At 40.1% G+C, this 19,162-nt stretch overlaps 1 protein-coding gene across 1 annotated transcript in view; it reads right to left on the reverse strand.

Moving 5' to 3' along the window:
- The window catches only part of map1aa (microtubule-associated protein 1Aa), a 47,878-nt gene extending 29,574 nt beyond the window's left edge, over positions 1 to 18,304 (reverse strand). The window contains exons 1-2 of the mRNA XM_010877808.5: positions 18,190 to 18,304; positions 17,228 to 17,329 (exon numbers count right to left, since the gene is read on the reverse strand). Of these exons, the coding sequence (XP_010876110.2) occupies positions 17,228 to 17,329; positions 18,190 to 18,259 (172 nt within the window). The 5' untranslated portion in view covers positions 18,260 to 18,304. The remainder of the gene's footprint in view (positions 1 to 17,227; positions 17,330 to 18,189) is intronic.
- Between the last annotated feature and the right edge of the window lie 858 nt (positions 18,305 to 19,162).

The raw sequence follows: 19,162 nt of genomic DNA on the forward strand, positions 1-19,162 counted from the left end.
AAGGACAGGGAGTGGCCGTCCTCAAGGCTTATCAGGTCAACAGACTCCTTTAACCCTTTCACTAGCAGAAAGTCAGCCATTAACAAACCAGTATTATAATTTCAAACCTATAAATAGTATCCAGGCTTAAGGGCATAATATGTGTGACCTTACACCTTCTGAGCATCGTTTTAAGTGCACAAGCATGGTGTCTGTCCTGTTCAGTAACTGAACAAAATGTATCTGAGTTGTCATAGAAAGCTCTGAATGCTTTAGTGTCTTTCTTAAATTCCTGTTGTATTTGGCAAAGCATTTTTGGAAAAAAAAAATAATAATTATTTGGGGGCATCTTCCCATCCTAAACTGACATTTCTGTCAGATTAATTACCGTAAATATATTTTACCAATATAAGAATAGGGGAATAGGGGTGACCAGGGGAGCTTTTACTTATTATTACAAGTATTATTTAAGGTAAATTAAAGAATAATTATCACTGGCAATCTTTTCACAGTTTAGAGGAAGTAGCTAGGCAATTTTCGTTCTCTGAGACATGAGCCACACATTTTTTTTTAGCTTATCCCAGTACTACTCAGAATATTTTCCCTGCTCCCAAAATCAATGTATTTATTTCTAAGCAATTCACTAATTTTACTGAATTACAAATGGAACTTCTGTTTTGTATGAAAACACTGACACTCAAATTGAATTATTGTCTGGAGGCACTGACTTCATGTTGGAAACTTAAAAGAAAAACAAAGAAAAACAAAAATAGAATATGTTTTATTGTTCTGGAGCCTCTCCTTGCTCGGGATTCTTGTCCTGCTGAGAAGTGAAACAGGTTCTCTGTATTTTGTTTGACCAATTCTTCCTTAACATGATGCCAATCCCTGTTGATGAGAATGATCTCAACAGCATGATGCTACCAACAACACATTTCACTGTGGAGTTTGGACTCAAAAACATTTGACTCATCTAACCACAAAACCTTTTCCCACATTGCAGCTGGGTCACTCTCTTGCTTTCAGATTTTGAGTAATGATTTTGAGAAGTCTCCTTCTTGTTTTGGTACAGAGTTTTAAGGTATAGCCTTTTCCCAGTTGTGCCAGAGTGGTGACGCAGCGTCTGCTTACTGGCTATTGATTTAGCCGGGCTCACCGGGATATCCAATCTCTTGGACATTATTTTCTACACTTCTCCTAATTTATGCATTTGTATTTCTTCATCTTTTTCATTCATTTTCCTTCAGATTCACAGCCTGACCAATGACCAATGGTAAGAAAACGGTGTCATCATTAGTGCAATTTCTTTAATCTGTGTAAAAGTGTTGAATACTTAAACATGCAACATATTTAAATTTTTTCTTACATAATCTTCCCAATATCAAATCAATATCACTGTTCAGTAATTTATATTGAGTGTCAATGTTTCAAAAAAAATTACAACATTTCAATGTACCATTTGTAATTCCTATCACTGGTGGATGGAAAGACCACACCCCTGGCTGTGGCGATGTATGTTCCATTTTTCTGTTCCTGTGGACAGGAGGGCTGAGGCTATTACAGAGTAAGCTGCAGCACTCCTACTTCCCACAGTTCTGCTTAAAGGTGGCTCATCTAATATTGTGAGTGTTCCACCTTCAGACTTTTTGCCACACAGTCAGTAGAGAGCTATTTTTGTAAGACTTCTTACATCTTGGAATTGTCACATTAGCATATCTACTATCTATAGAATATGGTGTACATTTTGATATTATATTATTATTAAATATATATCCAATTATAATATCACTATGTGTAATCGCAATTCAGTTTCACTTTAAATAATTTTCACCAGATGCAGACACGTTTTTGGGTGATCCAGTGCTTGCACAATTTATTACAATTTCTCTATTATAAGCGATCTCACAAGATATTAATTACTTTTTGGACACTATAAGAAGGTAATTACTTTTTGGACACTTTTTTTATTATTTGTATTTATTGTAATGTTATATAGTGTTTTTACAAACATATTAACACTCTATTTAACTTTGTTTAATAGCTTTAAACAATTTTCCCTGTTTAACAAAGTTCCTTGTCAACACACTGTCTGCAGAGTGTTAATGCTCTTATGAAAATAGATGCCAACATTGTGTTTGGCAAAATTCACTTTGATGGGTTTCCCAGGTGGTGCAGCGGCCTAATGCGCTCTTTTGTAGCATTAAGCTGACCACCATATTTGCTAGCAGACGAGTGGCTGTGAATCTCTGTGAATGGGCTATTCAAATTGTCCAGCGAGAGGCCAGGCATTATCAACAGGGATTTTCTGATCTCATGGCACTCTAGCAACTCCCTCAGGCAACTTGGATGCCTGCAAGCTACAACTGATACAATTGGATATGATAATTAGGGAAGGGGCAATTTCCCTGGAAAAATAACACTTACTGTATTTTGTAATAGTAATCTCATATATCTATTTTAGGGTGGCCTACCCATACTATTTTTGCCAGCTGTTGACTGGAGCACAGGAACCAGGAGCCTGCTAACCCCTACCACCCCACATCTTAAAATATTATTTTATCAGCCTTTATTTTTCAGCCATTATTTTTCATAATCTATACAAAATAAATGCCTTTATTTACTTTCTAGCATTCAAAATAATACATTTCTCTTCTAAACCAAAATAACATTACAAATGGAACAAGGCAAAAGGGTCCCCTGTAGCTCAGCTAGTAGACCTTAGTACTTACAATGCTTGGGTGGTGGATGTGTTTTCCGGGGTACCTTGTGAAAATCTATGGACTCACTAACGTAGGTTGCCCTGGAAAAGCCGCTGCTAAATGTCTTAAATGCACAAAAAATACACCGTGAATGGCTTGGGTTTTGTTTTATTGTTAACAAACATTAACACGTGTCGTCATGCATGTCCTAGCTATGTAGAGACCTGTGTGCCCAGGTCAAAAGGAATGCACTGTTTCCAGGGTTGGGAGGGATTTGGCTCACAGTCCTTCTCATTACCACACAGAATGGCTGGAATGGATCAGCTGCTCAAGTGGGTGCAGAACTATTTTGGACCCGAAAACAAGATTGATCTTCAAGCCAGTATCTCTCTATCGGCATTGAGATCAGAACCTGCTTATATCCAAACATCCAATCTGCCTTCCAGTCCCAGCCAGATGAATGATGAATGCCCCTGGTTCCGGCCAGATTAATGATGAATGCCCCCGGTCCCAGCCAGATGAATGATGAATGCCCCGGTCCCGGCCACCAGGCTCGGGTCATCATTTCATTTCCCATCACCATAACCTAATGGCTTGATTACCATGCTAATCAAGCCATTTCATCAACTCTATTTGCAACCCCACCTCTTGATAACCAGATGGATGAGTCACTGGCGAAACCACCGGGCTGACAAGGGGTGGCAGCTGCCACCCCACAAAAATGTATTGCCACCCCAACCACCTCCCCAGTTGTCAAGAGTTATCTGCAATAATATATTTATATTTTATTTTATTGAATAGTATTATATTTGGTCTGCTTTTGTTGTTAATCTCTATGGTAACCCATTCAAATATTTTTGAGTCCTCCCTTCCCAATAAAATGGTTGAGTTCCAGAGTCCACCTGACCTGCTCCTGTCACCGTGCTGCTCCTCCTTCCTTCCAAAGAAAACACAGGGTGTCGGACCATGTCATGATACTCTTAGCAACTAGGGGCGTGGGATACGACAAATGTTGGGTTCGGTCCAATACCAAGTAATAGGCTACAGGGCCAGAATCATCAATATCGATATCAATACAGATACTTTTTATTATTAAAAGTGGCTTATGTACTTTCATGTATGGGAGAGCTTCTTGTAATATCCAGAGCTCTTGGGGAATCGCCTAGGTAAAATAACAAAATAATTACGTCTATAGCCTATGACAGACTAAATATTTCTATATTCCATATGTTCTTTGTTCATTGAGTGCACGCTCACAAGCTACAGCAGTGGAGCTGGAGAAGCACTTGAGATGTGTTCATGACTACGGAAGGTTTTTTGCACAGACTGATAGTTCTACTCTTCGAAGAAATGGGTACAACTGAGAAGAGAAAATCTGAAACTGGTTTCGATCCTATTGATGCTAGAATCAATCTTCAAAAATGTCAAAACAATGCCTTTTCTTATCTGAGAATGTTAACATTGTTTACAGATTTATCATTAAAATGTATGTTGTGTCAGCCTGTGTTCACGAGCTAGCAAATTCGCAGATGAAGTAGCTTAACATCATTCTACCAAAGAGGCATTGAACAATGTTGATGTAGCTTGCTAAAGATAATTAAATTAAATGGTTAATTTCATCTGTGGAGAAAGGTTTATCTACAATAATTCTAAATTAGACATCTCTGGATATCTATATAACATCAACAGAATGTGTTGTCAAATGTGATTAACAGTTGTAATTTCAATTTTGTTAGTATATTATTGCTACTCTATAACCTCAGCAGCCTATATTTAGTATTTGTGTATTATTTCAAGCAATATAAGGCATTCATATTCAGGATGCATTGATTCTGCAGTTGTCAGAATAATATAAACAAAGTGTTATTAACAATGTATTATTATTATATATGTTGCATATATAATACATAGGGAACTCCCAACACCCATAGAGATTTTGCACACTCAAAAGACTTTGAACACATAAACATGAAAGTCTAGAACATGCATTATATTTATTAGCAAGACACTGTCCATTTTCAGTAGCTGGATTTGTATAAATAAAGGGGACATAACCAACAATACAATGATATGCCACCCTTGAAATCTGATATGCCACCCTTCTGCCACCCCATGTAAAATGTTCTAGAAATGCCACTGGGTTGAGTCTAAGTTGGTGGAGGAGAAAATCTGCATTGTGGTTGAGTCATATATAAACCTTGAAATTGTGCTGCCAAATCAAACCTGTGATTGTGGTACACTAAATACAAAGAAACAGTTTATAATCACCTAATTTACCAAACAGTTCAAACTCCTGGTCCTGCAGTGTTTGTGTCAAGGCAGAGAGTCAAGGCACAATACAAAAATGGCTTTTAATAAAGACAGTGATGCTGAATGAGAGGTGGGTTTATGCAGGAGCATGTGTGTATGTCTTTTGAGATCAGCTTGCTAGCATGTTGGACCTGATGAAGAAGCTTGACTCTCTCACTGGCTGCAACCATAGTTTTGGACTAGTCGAGTTTCAGCCTTGTAACTCAACTAGCAGCTGAGGTGTGGGATAGCCCAAACTGAAATAGACTCACAGTTCCCCAATCTCACCAGGACACTGGGCGAAGAGACAGACAGAGAGAAAGAGAGAGAGAGAGACAACCAACAGTAAACATAGAAAGAAAAAATGAATGTGTGTTTATGCATGAGCGTGTGTGTGTAAGCGTAAGCAATTTTAAGTGTTCAAGAGAAAGAGAGATACAATAATCCGATGAAGCAATATGATGTAATGAGTATTGTGTCTCAGTATAAAAAGTCAGTCTAGATCAATCATAGTATAATGTCTTCATTTTTATTGTGTTATGCCTGACTCTTTTCTGATGCAAAATGTGTTAAATAATGGGTTCCGGGAAATAGAGGCAATCCCACAGATGGAGTGATAATAATGACATTACTATTTGTGAATTACAATGAGTTCCTCTCTATTTCGGTTCTTCCCATACTTTAAAATCAATGATATAAATAATAATAGTACATTACTATTACGGTAGTCTATACCTTTGTGGTAATTACACAAAAATACTTTTTTAATAAAAAATATTATTTCTGAAAAGTAGGACTGAATCACATGCTATAACCCAACCTCACTCTCTTTTCCTCATGCAGCCTCCTAACCACAGCTAGTCTGGCATATCCTCCAATGAGTTATGGGCTACTTCTAGACCTCAGACAACTGTTACGCCACAGATCAGGCCGCCACGCCCTCTCTTCCAGACACGCGTCTACTCTCCCTCCTCAATTATCTCAGCTACCCTCCCCTTCTTCTTCACTGTTTTTTTATCCCCCTTCATCCCAAGAGTGCACGCATGAACACACACACACACACACATTCACACATACATGCACACACATATTCACAGGAACACACACATTTACATGTGTGCAGCAGCAGCTACACAATGTTAGATGATTAGATGGCTGTCTAGTGTAGAGTGTTTCTGAGTGACTGAAAAAGTAACACAATCTTTCTATTACCAGTATAGCAAAACCTGTTTTTATGCTTATTACCCACCTGTCCCAGTGCCATTTGCAAAATGTTTTTGGCTTTACACTTAATGTCTGTGAACAATAATGTCATATGTAAATGTATACATTTCACAGTTTCATTCACATTGTTGCTGTGTATATGTCCACAGAACCCTGGACTGCCGTTTGTCCTCAGACCCTGTTCTATGTCTTATCCTTCTCTGAGGGCACCGTTGCTACTGTATCCATCTTATGGATTCTGTATTGACTGGACCAAGCCCCTCTGATTGTCTTCAGGACGGGGGTCAAATTTCACTATATGTGTGCCGGGGGGTATGTGTATTTTAATGTGTGGGCTACAGATCAAAGGAACGTGAGCAGAAGAGGCCCTTCCTCCTGATCAATAATACTCCTCACGTTTCCACTGCAGGGGACCAGATCAATAACTTGGCTGTGAATTATTGATCAGACTTTCTGACACTGAAAACACTACTGAAACCCAACTGGATGATGGCTCTGTGAGGACCGGGCTTTGACCAGAGTTATGATGGCTCTGTGAGGACCGGGCTTTGACCAGAGTTATGATGGCCCTGTAAGGACTGGGCTTTGACCAGAGTTATGATGGCTCTGTGAAGACTGGGCTTTGACCAGAGTTATGATGGCTCTGTAAGGACTGGGCTTTGACCAGGGTTATGATGGCTCTGTAAGGACTGGGCTTTGACCAGAGTTATGATGGCTCTGTAAGGACTGGGCTTTGACCAGGGTTATGATGGCCCTGTAAGGACTGGGCTTTGACCAGGGTTATGATGGCCCTGTGAAGACTGGGATTTGACCAGAGTTATGATGGCCCTGTAAGGACTGGGCTTTGACCAGGGTTATGATGGCCCTGTAAGGACTGGGCTTTGACCAGGGTTATGATGGCCCTGTAAGGACTGGGCTTTGACCAGGGTTATGATGGCCCTGTAAGGACTGGGCTTTTACCAGAGTTATGATGGCCCTGTAAGGACTGGGCTTTTACCAGAGTTATGATGGCTCTGTGAGGACTGGGCTTTGACCAGAGTTATGATGGCCCTGTAAGGACTGGGCTTTTACCAGGGTTATGATGGCCCTGTAAGGACTGGGCTTTTACCAGAGTTATGATGGCCCTGTAAGGACTGGGCTTTTACCAGAGTTATGATGGCTCTGTGAGGACTGGGCTTTGACCAGAGTTATGATGGCCCTGTAAGGACTGGGCTTTTACCAGAGTTATGATGGCTCTGTGAGGACTGGGCTTTTACCAGAGTTATGTCATTGACAGTACAGCACGCAACAATATTTAAAAACCTAATGGCGTGGCTCTATAACAACTCTGCATCACACCACAATCCCTGTACAGCAGCACAGCACATTACTTTTGACCAGGACTTCTCGTAGTCTGCAGGGTTAATAACTTATAAGTTGTACTTCTCTGTGCAAGGACTGCCAGGCATAAATGAAACGCCACGACCAGATTCATTGCAAAAAAACACATGGGGCTCTATTTACGCCTCAAAGTAGCTAATTTAACTTCACATTGATTTAGGTGAAAAACAATAGTTTGAAGTCCATGTTTTAGTAAGTCTATATTAAGTTCTCTCAAGTATAAATAGATGTATCTAGGTTATGTTGTACAAAAACAGAGAGAACTGGTCACTTGAATAGATATTATTCTGGCGTTCTACCAGCATTACCATCAAACATTAGAAAGGACAGAGAGGTCGAAGGAAAGTGTGAATGACAGAATAAGCAGTGTGAGTATGGTGTTACATAATGCAATGTCCGCACCAGAGAAATCCAGCTTTGCTGATACCACAGAACCAAGTAAATGTCTACTCATGGTGCTCCTGGTACCATCACAGTACGAATATTGTTTGCTCTGCTTTTTCCTTCCAGTCAATATGTCTGGTTATATGAGAAGAATACCTAGTGACGCCAGTCTACTTCCCTGAAGGACTGTGTTGTGCCTGTGTGTATGTGTGTGTGTGTGTGTGTGTGTGTGTGTTCGCTCTCCAATCTGCCGGGGTTTTAATGTGGATCTCAGCTCCCCAATGAAAGCCTCTCTTCTCAGGAGGCCATCCATCACTCATCACTCCCTGCCTGTCATGTTTCCGTGGTTACGTTGTCTGTAATGCTTCACCGACGCCCAGTCAGCACTGCAGTGTGTGTCCGTCACATTTGTGCGTCTCAACATTTTCAAGATACCTCCTCAGTTTTAGCGGTGTTTAATTTACAGACAGACACGGGGCAGTTAATCTCTCAATCCCTTTCAATATGCAATTAGGTGGAAAAAAGATAACATGAGGAAGGAATAATCAAACCATAATGTTACACCATAGTGGTATCTAACTGCATGTGCCTACTAATCTCCACTCCCACTGTCGGCTCATGCCTCCTGAGGCCACATTCAGAAGAGTATTATAATGTATAGTAATGAGGAGGAAGGTGGTGGAGACAGAAGGCTTTGTGGATACACCATCAGTCTGTACTTCAGCACTGTTGAGCTGTAATTAATTGAGGGTCGTGCAGTGGACAGCTGTGTGTCTAGTTCTAGGCTTTTGCCAGGGATTAGGCAAACTGTTTAAACACTCTGCACTCCAACCCAATTAGGCATGCTCCACTCCAGCTTCACTGCCCTCCTACTCTGGCTCTGGCTTGTTTCATTTAAGATGTCACCAAAAGCATTAATTATTTGCATTATAGGTAGATTACATGTTGGCCACATAAAGTAAATGATATATGCTGGGATTCTGTGATTTTTCTTGATTATTCAGTTCTATTCAATGTTTTAGAGTGTATTTTACCCCACAGAAGGCCTGGGTCCAATAGCCATGGGTGGCCAGTGGTTTTGGAAGACGTGTCTCTCTATTTTCAATACTCTAGAACCCGCTAGGGAAATGCTGAGAATAGGCAAGGCCATGAACGCAAACTGGGAGGGCAGAAAAAAGGAATACAAGGTACTGATAAATGGTTCTATTAAGGAAGTACAGACTTAGCTTTCTGGCTGCATACTCTGAGCTGTGATTGGTAGAAGTATGACATGGATATAAATTGGTTGCTCTTTCTCAGGAACTGGCAGCTTCATTTTTGCTTTATGTAAAATATGATTTGGATGATGTCATATTGAAACAAGGGCAGCGCTAGGTGGTGGCTTACGATTGTTCAAGCAACCCCAAGAATTGGCATAGCAACCCCAGAAAAGTATAACCATTATTTTTGTTGTTCCTTTTTATTGGCATTTTTTCTCTTTGCCATTTTTCACAGATAATTAGCAGTACAATATTGCAAAGCAACTGCCCAGAATAAGCGGGTAACTAGGCTCCCTCACCTCCCCAGGACAAAAAGTTGTTAGCACCTGCATGGTTTTGTTAAGCAATCGCATAGCAACCCCAGTCAAAAAGTCCTGGCCCCAACCCTGAATTGAAATGAGAAAAATTATATAAATATATTTTTGATAACGATACTAAGAAACATGTCCGCGCAGCAAATTCAATAATGTATTTGAGATATAATCTTTTTTAAATTACCCGTCAGACCTTAGCAGACACTTCAATTTATTGAAATGCCATTGTCCTCCATGAAAGGCTGAATTGCCAACATAGTAGAATTGGCCGTGATGACCACACTGCTTTCCCAGACAGCTCAGTATTAGTATTCTAGTCACAGTCGAGGGAGCAGAAGGGGTTGAGAAGAGGGAGGAGGGAGACAAGGAGTGGGGAGAGGACAAACCAGGAGGGAGAGAGAATCAGGCCGGGTCCAAGAAGTGCAAAATATCCACGGCTCAATACCTTCCAACCACAGAGGGGTTTTTCCTTAAATACAGGAATAATGTGCCTTTTGTTCTGCTAGTTTGATTGATCCAAATTGCAGTATACTAATGGCAAATTGAACTGCACCAAAAGCCACAAATGTGCTCAAATTCTATCACAGGTCACACTGACAAAAACATAAACCTACAGCAATGGCACATTGAGGAATGCTACTGAAAGGCTGTGTGAGCTTGTAGTACCTTTGAGTAATTTGATTCTTCTGACCCAGGATGACAGTCAGACACTTCTATATATTTAACACATTCTATCTCTCCCCCCCTTGCTCCTTCATTCCCCCACTCTCTATCTCACTCTCATTCGATGTCTCTCTGCAGTTCTCTCACTCTCCCTGCAGGCCCCTGCTAGAAACACACTGCCAATCTGCTTATGTGCGGTGATGGGTTTATGAACTAGAAGATACAATCATCCGGAATCCTGTAGACAGATTTATTTCCTATCCACACAGCCACCTCACACTGTAGAATCAGAATCAGCTTTATTACCTGGTGTAATGCTGCTGCTATTGGTAGGCAACATATGGGAGGGTATACAGTATGTACTGTTGTGTCTTGATATATTCTTTTCACCCTGACCTAATACAGCAACTAAGGTGTTCATTTAACCAGCCCGGTGAAGCTCAGCTCGGTTCAGAACAGGTAATGGACAGAAATGTATGGCTAATATATTTTCTACATCAGATTCTATGTCAGGGATAGGAAGTAAATTAAATTTATATTCCAATCACCAACAAAAACATCCATACTTAAAAGCGTTAAAGGGGTTTGCAAATTTTGTGTACTGCCTGACTGGAATAGACCCAAATCTTGGTCTATATATGGATTTAGGCTAGTATAGTTAAATGCATTGACCTGAGGTCACTCAGGATAAGAACATCTGCTGATTGACCAAAATGTAATATTGTAAATCCATAGTGGAAAGGGCATTAATCTACAGGTGGTTGATAGAAGAGCAGCAATGGTTTGGCAGAGGTGCCATTGACAGACACAAAAACACACAAACACTGATATTAAACACACACAGAACCCTAGTTATTTTTACTGCCTGCACCGTGACTTTGATTTATCAACCGTGACCTTTGTAAGCCAATAAGAGTCATAGCGCACAATTTACAGCTTCTTCCAGGAGGCTCACTGCTTGCTGGGCTGTGAAATAAATAGTTTCCCGTCGGAGATTCTAATGGAGACCCAGTCAACCTCAGTCACAATACCAAAACCAATACACTATAAAGAAAATGCACTATACCGTTATGGGTATGGTGAATTATCTAAAGGAGGCTTAATGCACCTCCATCTGACACAAGCACCAATTCACTGCAGTTACAGATATTTACAATTATATTACTAAACCGTTAGCTCAGCACCTTAAATCTTAAGATTTAAGTACTTTAATTTAGTACTTGAAAGTACATTTTCATCTGTACTATTTGCTTTGTCCCTTCCTTTCGAATACCTTTGCAGGCATGTAGATTAATCCCTATATCTCTGTCATATTCTAGAGGCATTTTGGGTCACTGTGGTAGCACAGTCCTGAGGAAGCACTTAACCTAAGAAGACATCTGCCATTGTCATCGGTTGACTTCCTCAAACTTAAAAAAAAATCTCAGCACATGACTTAAGATTACAGTAAAATGTATATAGAACATCTGATATTTCTGAAACTACCTGTTTCTTTTTTTGTCAGGATCTTTGTTAGCTTACAAAATACATCGGTTTGGTATTGACTTATAGCTTTTGGAGGAAAACACAGTTAAATGATAATGAGTACTATTTGTATCTCTTCTAAGAGCTGGCTATGTACATGAACTAATCTCTTGATGTTGTTGGATCATTTGAAGTGCTGACTCTGGAGCAAAGCCTTTGAAATTGACCTTCTTGATCCATTTCATGCTGGGATAAAGAGTTAAATGCCCACAAATCTCTCTCTCTCTCACACATCTCTCATACTTGCTATGTATTTTGCTTTCTTTCTCCCCCATTCCCTGTTCTCTGTCTCTCACCTCTTTTTCTCTGTCCCACCAACCATCCCTCCTTCCCTTACTTTATTTTCCTCTTTTACACTCACTACAGTATTTACCCATTGCCTAGAGATGGTTTATTAAATTACTGAAATATTTTATAACAAAACACAAAAAAATATGGATGTACAAAGTCTGCTAATGGAATAGATAGTTGAAAGATCTTAATTACATAATTCAGAAATGACTTGAATCTACACAGAGATTGATATTATTCTGCAAAACAGGTTTAAAAGTTCAAAATATTCTCAGAGTTTCCAAGAAGTCCCGTTAGATCTATACAGTCGAAAAGCCTTATAGTACTAGTACACTATTGTTAACATGAATTATTGTACTATTGTGGAATCTGTCTGTTTTGATAAACGTTAATAACATTTTTACATGTCTAATGATGTTTTGATAAGAATTAAATAGATATTTTGGTACGATGTTTGCTTTTCCTTGTTGGGGTCACAATTAACTTACTTGGATATTCAAGTGTATTTAATATGTTGGCAGTGTGAAGGCTAACAATCATGAACATGTCAAATAGGAACCGTCAAGCAGTTGCACTGTTTCCTCACCTGCAAACTCAAACTGAATCCTTTGATTGATTGAAATATAATGCCAAGCACATTTTCTATTGTTAGTGTCTCTGTTACAGGAAAGAGAGAGAGGGGGATGAGGAAGAACGAGAGGGAGGGAGAGGCAGAGGGAGTTGAGAGGGAGGGAGAGGCAGAACGATAGGGAGGGAGAGGCAGAGGGAGTTGAGAGGGAGGGAGAAGCAGAACGAGAGGGAGGGAGAGGCAGAATGAGAGGGAGGGAGAGGCAGAGGGAGAGCGAGAGGGAGGGAGAGGCAGAGGGAGTTGAGAGGGAGGGGGAGGCAGAGGGAGTTGAGAGGGAGGGAGAGGCAGAGAGAGTTGAGAGGGAGGGAGAGGCAGAGGGAGTTGAGAAATGGAGGGGTAAAAAAAAGCATGAATGTGCCTTTCAATTAATTGTTATCAGTGAGGAAAGAATAATTAGAGCAGGAAATTGTTTTATTCATGAGTGAACTGCAAGAATAGAGGGAGTGTAGTAATTTAGGGATGGAGAAGAAGAGAGAAAATGTGTAGGCACAGAAGAGAGGAAGACAACATGCAGACAAAAAATGTCATAGAGTGCAAGAGGCCATAAACAGCAATGAAAGCATATAGAGTCTCTCCGAGGTGTTGAAGAACAGGGAATCCAAAGACAGCGCCATGTCTGTTGAATTGGTTGATTTGCCCAAAATCTACCTGACGTGTAATTATGCAAAGATCGCACAGCGCCATGCAAATGGCGAGCTGTTTAGACTGAATCTGGAGTCCGCCGCTCAGTATTCAGATCCACTACCCGAGTGGCAGACGCTATCATTGTGCTTCATGCAAAAATGTGCTTGTCAAAAAATTTCTATCCACACCTGTAATAATCAAATCAATAGGAGGGGAATACGGGTATTACTTGTTTTGGGGTTTCACTTCCTTTCTCTGTTGCTTTTCTGTTTTTTATTTCTTGTTGTTTACTTTAGGTAAGACATTTTAATAGCCTCCTAAGGATGTAAAACAACATATTCTTAATCCTCCCACATCCGTGTTCCAACTCCTTCAGCAGAGAGGTAGAGAGAAGTGAGTTCCAAGTGGCACCCTGTTCCCTTTACGGTGCACTTCTTTTCACCAGGGCCCTCTGATCAACAGTAGTGCCTCATAAAAAGAGTAGGTTGCTATATGTGACGTCTCCAAAATGTTAAATTGTGTTCGCAACTCTCCACTGCAGGTAGTGTTGGATGTATGTGAAATGAGTAGGTGGAAGGAGAGAGACAGTTAGATAGAGATCTAAAGGCTGCTTTGGTTTGATCTGTTGGAGGTTTTCTCACATGGGATCATGGAAACTGGCAACGACTTATGTTCAACTTTAGCTGTGTCACTACTGAGATATAATCGTATCTGTCAGGACCAGTCCCAGAAAATGAAATGAATAAAAAATGTGTATATCAGGCATTGCGTTTACAAGAAGAACACGGCAAGAACTTAGGGTGTATTGACCTGGTAGTTGCAAAGCAGTCACAAGGGAGACATGATTGTACGGAGGACTAAAGTGACAGTACTCATTGCATTCATGGCTGATATGGAGCCAGGGTTTTTGATTTTGTTCACTTTGACATTAGAGCCATTGATCCACAGTCTCTTTTAATGTTAATATGAGTGTCTTGTTGATACACTTCATGTATAGCGTGTCCTCATAGTGCGTGTAGAATAGTAACTCCAGTCCAGGTCTGTCTGAAGAGGTACCCTATTCCAAATGCAATATGAAACTATGGACCAGCTGATTATTCCCTATATACAGTGGGTATAGAAAAGAATCACCCCCCCTTTAAAATAATCACATTTTGTTGCTTTGCAGCCTGAAATGAAAATGGAAAAAAATAATTTTAGTTTTATTCAGCTGTATTTACAACTTATAACATCCAAGTGAAAGATATTTTTAAAAAAATACAAATTAAAAATCGCCCCCCTCCTAAAAATGACTTGTAAACCCAACCAGGTGTAGTTAATCACCTTCTCAATAGCACACAAAGCCAATTGACTTTCAACTGTGATCAGCTGTGGTAATTTTGATTAGCTCAGCATGAAACAAGCTTTTCCTGAAGCATTTTAGTCCTTGGTAGTGCAACTGAAGAAAACAATCAACTATGGGTGGCAAGGCATTGTCAAAAGATCTCCGGGATAAAGTTGTGGACAGGCACAAGTCAGGAGATGGATACAAAAACAATTCTAAAGCTTTATCAGTGCCTAGAAGCACAGTAAAGTCTGTTATTAAGAAGTGGAAGGTATTTGGAACAACACAGACCCTCCCTGGGTCAGGACGTCGCTCCAAACTAGATGAAAGAGCCAGTAGGAAACTGGTCAGAGAGGATACCAAGAGGCCTACAGCAACTCTGAAGCAGTTGCAGGAATTCAAGACAAAGAGTGGTCATTGTGTGCATGTGACAACAATATCATAAATTCTCCACAAATGTGGCTTGTATGGGAGGGTTGCAAGAAAAAAAGCCATTACTCAAGAAAGGCCACATGCAGTCATGACTGAGCTTTGCCAAAACGCACCTTGAAGATTCTAAGGCCACGTGGAAAAAGGTGTTATGGTCAGATGAGACTAAAATTGAATGATTTGGCCTCAACGCAAAACGATATGTCTGGCGAAAATTCAATACAGCTCACCATCCAAATAACACCATTCCTACAGTAAAGCATGAAGGTGGTAATATCATGTTATGGGGTTGTTTCTCTGCAGCAGGGACTGGAGCACTTGTCAGGATAGAAGGAAAAATGGATGGGGCAAAATACTGTCAAATTCTTGAGGAAATTCTGCTGTTCTCTGCCAGAAAGTTGTCAATGGGAAGAAGATTTACCTTCCAACATAACAATGACCCAAAGCACACAGCAAAATTGACCACACAGTGGTTGAAGGAGAAAAAGGTGAATGTCCTTGCATGGCCTAGTCAGAGCCCGGACTTAAACCCCATTGAAAATCTGTGGAATGACTTGATGACAGCAGTCCACAAACGGTCACCATCAAATTTAACTGAACTTGAGCAGTTCTGCAAAGAAGAGTGGTCAAATATTGCAACGTCTAGGTGTGAAAAGTTAGTAGAGACATATCCCAACAGACAAAAGGCTGTAATTAAAGCAAAAGGTGGTTCAACAAAATACTGACACGAGGGGGTGATCCTTTTACCAACTCCGTGATTGTTTTTTTTTTGTTTTTTTTCTGACATGTTGGTGTTATATCTTTCACTTGGATGTTATATGTTGCACTGAGTAAATACAGCTGAATGAAACAAAAACTGTGTCTGTCTTCATTTCAGGCTGCAAAGCAACAAAATGTGATTATTTTAAAGGGGGGTGATTCTTTTCTATTCCCACTGTAGTGCAATCTGATTAGGAATCTGTAAAAAAGTAGTGTGTGTGGATAACCACATTTTGTTTTACTTCTGTTTTCATGTTTAACTTGTTCATTAACCAGGAACAGTGGCATGAGAGGACCTTTGCTGACCTGTGATTACGGACTTGCCTGTATGCATTGCCTATTCAAGAATGCAGGTGGCAGAAGGCATTCTGCCATCTGCATTATCCTTGTAAGAATAATGGATGTGTATTGGGCTGGGGGGGGGGGCAGTAAGGGTACCAAGGCCGTAAACCACTCCCTCATCCCATTCTATTTAACCCGGGGTAAGACTTTGTGCTTGTTTGTTGGGGTGGGGCTTGTCCTTCAGAAGTGTCCTTCACTGATAGGCAAGGGAATGTCAGTCATTGAAAGCTGCTCAATCAACTACTGAAACTGTTGAAGGAACATACATACATAAAGGGCTCAGGTCAAAGTAGTCCTGGAAAATATGATGCAACCCATAAATGATCTCTAACGGCGCCTGTCACTGACAGTTTTATTAACCCACTCTAGCACAACCTTTCAGAAGCCACTTAGTAATATAAAAAGCAAAGCTGGCAAGACTGCAATTAGAGCTATAATGACTGTCAATTGATTCAACGCATATGCAGGACATTTCAGTAAGGTTCACTTTACATTCGTACATGAGTAATTTCTGTGATATGTGGTAAACACAAAAACATTATACAAATACACACTAGACTCAAGATAATAGTGTGACACTGTTTGTTAGTTTATCTTCTGTATGTTTGTACGTTTGAGATTTCTGATTATATTGCAGTATGACTGCACAGAAATACAAATATATTGGCAAAACTACTTCATCAAGTTATGCATTTCTGTGTCTAATCTTTCTTAAACGGACCGCTTCGACCATGAAGAACTGCTTGATTGCAAGGCCAGTTTGTACATTTAGGTCATATAAGCCACATAGAATGAGGATGTGTCTTTTTATTTCTCACTTTATGGAGTCTGTTAGTGCACAGGCAGTGCCATTGAGGGCTGACACCAGTTTAATGTAGTTAGCTGGGTGAAACTTCAAACATCTTTGGCTGATTCCTCTCGAAGACCAGGTTTGACTCCAACTGCATTATCAGGAAGGATCAGACAATGAAATAAAAAGTCCACCCAGTTGGCTAAATTAAAATATTTGATGCAAATTTTATCCTATAATGTGCTTTCTTCAACATAATCTTCTCCTCTGTTCATCTTTATGTTGCAACCCCAACCTGTCACCTTCGACCCTGAACTGGACTGACCTTTGACCTCTGAGGAGAACTGTGCAGAGTGACGTGTCTCGAACAGCTGTAGCTCTCTGTTCAGGTTGCAGAGGTTCAAATCAATGTCCCATGACAGCAGCCCTGTAAACACAAAATCACAACAGTAGCATGATGTATTACAGTACACATAATGCTCAATAACCACCCAAAGAGAACAGTACTGTTGGGTAGAAGTGCCTGTAGGGACTAATGCTGCAAATCAATGTGTTGCTAGTCTTATTTACACTGAAAAGCAGGTGATTGCGTACACTTGGCTTCCACAATCATCTACTGAAATAAATGGGTTGGAAAATAATCCCTTGTAGGAAGATAATTATTATGCAATGACTGTGATAATATTGACAGTTACTTGATTTGAGTTATGACATGCACACCTTCATGCTACTCAATTATCAGTAACAGTTTTCTCCAGAATAAATTTCGCCTCATACATTATTAGTGAAGCTAGTCAAATGTACTGCAAATAACTATGAAGAGTAAATGAATTCCATATATCAAAAAACACTGCAGTATTTCAGGATTTGACGTTACAATTGTTTTGTATTTCGTACACTTATATTTAGGCTTATAAGAGATCGTGCCTTATAGTGCCTAGCCATTTATAGAGGCTATGTATTACCGAACAACTCGGCTCCATCTAAACCACTCCTACATCAGAATTCGACTGAGGTAGGTGTCAACTCCCTTGACAAACTGCAATGGATGTTCACAGCATTCTAAAAAGGATAATGTTTTATCGCTATAATACTTGTGATAACGCTGGTGCAGACTAATGCATTTGAGCAAAGCTACTGACCACTAAACGACTAAGTGAATTTAATTTAAAAGAAAATACGTTCTTGTTTTTCATAAAACCTATTATTTATGGGATGCCATTAAATTCCACAGTTTAGAAACATGCATAGATAATAATATAATTCCCAGTCAAGTAACCTACTCACCCTGTTTAATGTGTTTTTTGGCAGACTGAAGTTGATGGTCCGTTGAGATTTCCCCGATCACTATCAGCATGTAAAATCTCCCGTGGTTGAACGGCGGTCCGGTCTTGTGGTGCTGTCCACGGTTCTGAAACTGTAGTTCGGGCTCGCGCTGCTCCTCTGCTTCTCCTCGCGCTACGGAGAGCGCAGCGGCTGCGACGGGGATTTCCATGGCAACAGCACCACGAGCAGACGCTGTGACCTTTTCCATCTCCATGACAACTGCACCAGCCCGCACCACAGTGCACAAGGGAGGGTTGCGGAGTACCAGAGGATGTGGCTGGTGAGGTGGACGCTGTTTGATTCGTAGAGGGTTTATGTGACTATATGATGTCACGGCCCACCATTGGCTAATAGCATACTGAGACGGAGGATACGTAAATGCTTTTCAAGTTTATCTTTCGTACATATGTGGTGATGGTAATGATTTTGATGATTTCCATAATAAACTGGTCCTAATATTTTACATTATGAAGTTACTCAACACTTTATAGATCGTAGCTACCAAATGGATAATGTAAACATTAAAGCAACTCTCAAGGCTTACGTCTATTGTCATGATTTCTATGTTTCCTACTAAGACATGTCCTACTAACATCAGTTCCGGTCTTTGATAATGTGTTTGCAGTTGTTTTTCTTTTTTCTTTCTATTTTTAGTACCACCAGGCAATGTTCCACCACTAAGCTTGTAAACTGTCATCTCTTTGTTTCCATCCTGAACATAACAACCTCGTAACCTGTGCAGAGATGTTGAAATCTAAGGAATTGCTGACAAAGTGGAATAGATTTTTTTATGTTAGCGTATTAGATTATCTTCTAAAATAGCTTGAAAATAACCAAATGAGATTCAGAGGGAAAGAAAATGTTTGCCTGAAATCACCTGGCAGTTTGGGGAAGTTCATTGAGTTCTTCACTTGTTTGTGATCTTTCATAACAT

This window comes from Esox lucius, chromosome 2 (genome assembly GCF_011004845.1).
Source record: "Esox lucius isolate fEsoLuc1 chromosome 2, fEsoLuc1.pri, whole genome shotgun sequence".
NCBI classification, from domain to species: Eukaryota; Metazoa; Chordata; class Actinopteri; order Esociformes; family Esocidae; genus Esox; species Esox lucius.